The sequence below is a fragment of the Physella acuta genome, unplaced genomic scaffold (genome assembly GCF_028476545.2).
Source record: "Physella acuta isolate Inbredline_101_S28 unplaced genomic scaffold, ASM2847654v3 ptg000373l, whole genome shotgun sequence".
Classification (NCBI taxonomy): Eukaryota; Metazoa; Mollusca; class Gastropoda; family Physidae; genus Physella; species Physella acuta.
Window position 1 is genome coordinate 259,609 of NW_026731892.1, and position 4,130 is coordinate 263,738.

General features: G+C 35.1%; 1 protein-coding gene across 1 annotated transcript; it reads left to right on the forward strand.

The window, feature by feature from the left end:
* The first annotated feature begins 3,065 nt into the window (after window positions 1–3,065).
* On the forward strand, window positions 3,066–3,821 carry LOC131941793 (histone H1-delta). The gene has a single exon (XM_059301309.1). The coding sequence runs from the start codon at window positions 3,119–3,121 to the stop codon at window positions 3,770–3,772; it is 654 nt and encodes a 217-aa protein (XP_059157292.1). The 5' UTR covers window positions 3,066–3,118; the 3' UTR covers window positions 3,773–3,821.
* Window positions 3,822–4,130: the final 309 nt, after the last annotated feature.

Sequence of the window (4,130 nt, forward strand, 5' to 3'; positions counted from 1 at the left end):
GGTACCCATCACAGCTAGGTGGACTCAGGGGCATTCAAGTGGTAGCGCTTTACCACTAAGCCATGCCATACTCTGCTGTTTATACTAAGGGTGGTTAATTGAGCAAATGACTTTTTAGAATCTTATGTTCAAAGTTATGAGATAACTTCCCACCAAAAAAAAGTGTGTGTAAAACATATGTGTATGTGTATTTTAAAACCATCAAAAATAATATCTCCAAGCCAACTACAATATTGTCTCACGAATGTTTTAATATTTTTTATTCAAGTAGGCTATTATTATATTTCTAGATTCTAACTAGTAATTTTTTTTATATAGGCCTACCTATGACCTATGTGTATTCATTTTTCTCTTTTATGGATTTTTTAAAAGATTTTCATGTCACTGAGCTACATTAGTAAATTAGTTCTAGAAATCTATGCAGTCAATGTTAACATAAGTAGATTTATATATTGTTACATTTTACAACAAAAATGGGTGTATCAAATAAAAGGCTGCATAATTTGATTAAAATGTGGCTTTATTAACACTTACTTAAGTACTTATAAGCACTATTAAGAAGGCGCTTTGGCCTACTATAGAATATAGTCAATATAGAGATCTACAATCAGATGATCAGTAGCAACCAGCTTTTGCTACATATTTACTTGATTAATCTATTTATTATTAATGTTCTACCAGTGGCGTCGCTATGTCGGGTGTCACCCGGTGCGGCACTATGTGGTGTCACCCACCCCCAAAATATAAAGTGTATATATATATATATATTTATTTTTTTTAGTGGCGTCGCTATGTCGGGTGTCACCCGGTGCGGCACTACGTGGTGTCACCCCCCCCCCCCCCAAGCAGTGTTTCTTCCAGACTTTTTTCTCCGGGGGGGCACTTGAAATCTTCGGGGGGGCGGTAAACTTTCTTCGGGGGGGCGGACACTGTTAAAAGTATATATCTTCTATATAAATTATATAAATTTCATTTCGTTCGGGGGGGGGGCGGTAAAAAATTTTCGGGGGGGCTAAGCCCCCCCCGAAGAGATGCCTGGAAGAAACTCTGCCCCCAAGAAATAAAGTGTATATATATATATATATATATTTATAGGCCTATATATATATATATATATATATATATATATATATATATATATATATATATATATATATATATATATATGTGTGCTTACATAAGCACAAAATTTTAATATATGCTACATACGCGTACATGTATGTGTATAAGCTTTAATCACTGTAGACTTAATAGTATCAATTTTTTTATCAATAGTCTGTTGATAACAGTTGGGTGTAGCATTGTTTTCTCTAAAGTTAGCACGTTTACGCCATGGTGTCACTTCTCCACCATGTAATTGTCGATTTGTACTTAATAGACTATTTAACTTTAATTAATCATTAATGGAACTGGCAAAAAAACATTTTTCTTCTGTAAATTTTGCCTTGGTGTCACCCCTATAATTGGTGTCACCTGGTGCGGTCCGCACCCCCCGCCCTGCCCTCGCTACACCTCTGTGTTCTATATATCTCTAGATATAGTTATAGAATATAGATAGATAATAGATAGATAGGAATTGATTTGTCATGTTTAATTAGAATTAGATCTAGATCTAAATTGATCTAGATTCTAGTCTTAGTGATTCTAGATCTAGATCTAGATCTAGAGTCTATCTAGATCTAGACAAATTGCAAAGATGATGCCACACTGGTTATCTCATTAATTTGGAAAAGAATGTGTGGGTATAATTACTAATAAATGATTAGTCAAGCTTCAGCTTTTTTTATTCTTTTGTAAATTGCAGAACTAGTAGATCTAGATAGTAGATATCTATTCTAGATTCTATCTTTAATTGTTTTATTTTAAAGATTCAATTCATTTAATTAAAATTATTAGTTAGGCCTATTGATCGTTTGGTTGAACTTAATATTTAATAAACTATGAATCTAGATCTAGACTTCTAGATCTAAACTAAAAGTGTTACTATTTGTATTATCATTTAGATTTAGATTCTAGATCTATTAAATTAATAGTCTCTCGATCTAGATCTAGAAATTTATTATGAATTAATAACGGCCATGGCAAGCAGACTAGTTCAGTAGGCCCTAGTTGACTGTTTCTAGACTAGACTAATGAATCTGATCAAGAAACTCTTGATCTAGGATCTAGATTTCTAGATCTATTGTAAAACCTTAAAGCAGGACAAATAAAAAGCAATTAGATCTATATGTTATTGTCAAATCTATTTTAATGCTATCCAAAACTATGTTTCATAATTTAAATGTGAAAATACATAAACTCGATCAACTCTAGATTCTAGATCTAATACATTTATCAACAACCCCTCAGCTTCGGTAGGAAAGTGAAGAGGGAAGATGGCGAGAATATTCAGTTTTAAGGGATTTATTTGGCGAGATTTATGATGATTTTTACGGTTGAAAATAAAATAAAATGTTTATTTCAAAGAATAATATTTCATCTGTATCAATTCAAAACACTTATTTTTTATTCCAATCATTCTAAATGCATTTAATCTAAAACTATACTCACTAGAAGCAAGGAATCGACACTCTGAACTTGGTTAAAATGTGCACAAGAGGGCTTGAAAATTATTATTTTAAGCCTATAATTATTTGCAAATTACTAAAAGGTCTAAAATTTCTTAAAGAAATAACATTAGTACATCATTTAAAGCAACAAAATCATAAGAAACATTGTTTTAAACTAATTATTTTTAATTTTTATTAAGTTTACCACAAGGCTCACTGGAAGTTTACCTTGAGTAAATTATTCTTTATAATTCTAAATGTTATAAAAACACTATGTTATTTGATATCAAATGAAAATTCATGAAGTTTTCTAAATTTCTCACTAGATGCGATTTAGTAAATGTAAACTGTTAAAATGTTATTAATTTTTTAGATTCACGACTTAGCACATAAACGCCATTTGTTTAGAAAAAACGGACACGGGAAGCGACATTTTTCCTCTTGTGACGTAGTAGCTCTCCGCTATGTTCGCGCTGCACTATAAAAGCTGGAGCGTTGCAGACCGCTGTCATTCTAACTCTTACTTCCGTACAGAGAAGATCGTCACTCTCCGCGCTCAAAATTTTATAATGTCTGCCGCCGCTACTACCGATGCACCTGCTAAGGCACCCGCTAAAGCACCCAAGAAGGCTGCCGCTAAACCCAAGACACCAGCTGCTCACCCACAATACAAAGTGATGGTTGCTGAAGCTATTTCTGCATTGAAAGAACGCGGTGGTTCATCTCGCCAAGCCATCTTGAAATACATTGTGGCTAACTACAAAGTTGGTGACAATCAGACTGCCGTCAATGCAAGACTCAAAGCCGCCCTTAAAGCCGGCGTAACAGCTGGAGGATTGAAGCAGTCTAAAGGCTCTGGAGCAGCCGGTTCTTTCCGTCTGGGAGATAAGAAAGAGGAAAAGAAAACCAAGGCCAAGAAAGTAGCTGAGAAGAAACCAAAGGCTACCAAAGCAGCAGCTAAACCCAAAAAGGCCGCAACTGCCGTCAAGAAGCCTAAATCACCTAAGAAAACTGCGGTTAAGAAACCAAAATCTCCCAAGAAGACTGCCGTCAAGAAGACTGCCGTCAAGAAACCCGCTGCCAAGAAAGCTGTGGCTGACAAACCAAAGAAAGCCAAGTCCCCAAAGAAAGCTGCACCCGCCAAGCCTAAAGTAGCAAAGCCCAAGGCAGCTAAGAAACCAGCAGCCAAGAAGGCACCAAAAGCCGCAGCAGAGAAGAAATAGACGCGGTATCCTGCTACCACTGTCAAAATTAACTGGCCCTTCTCAGGGCCACCCCATTGTTCCAGAAGATTCTTTTCGAGACTTATTATAACCAAATACTACTGTTTGTCCTATTCCTGTCGCTTACTGTCCTAGCTACTTTTACGAACTGTCGTATTTCTGGTCTGGGTTTTATAATAATTGCCTATTTCAGCATTTGTCATTAAGCTAGTTAAATTTCAGCCATCTCGTAAGTACTTGGTTTCCATTTTTATTTAGATCTAGATGAGATAGAAATTAATAGACACGTTTTCAAGAAAATCTAGGCCTAAGTAATTTTACTTTTATTTATATAAATCGCGAGTTTTAAAATATTCTC

Coding starts and splice junctions, on each gene's coding strand:
- LOC131941793 (XM_059301309.1), top strand. CDS start 3,119: ATGTCTGCCGCCGCTACTACCGATGCACCTGCTAAGGCACCCGCTAAA.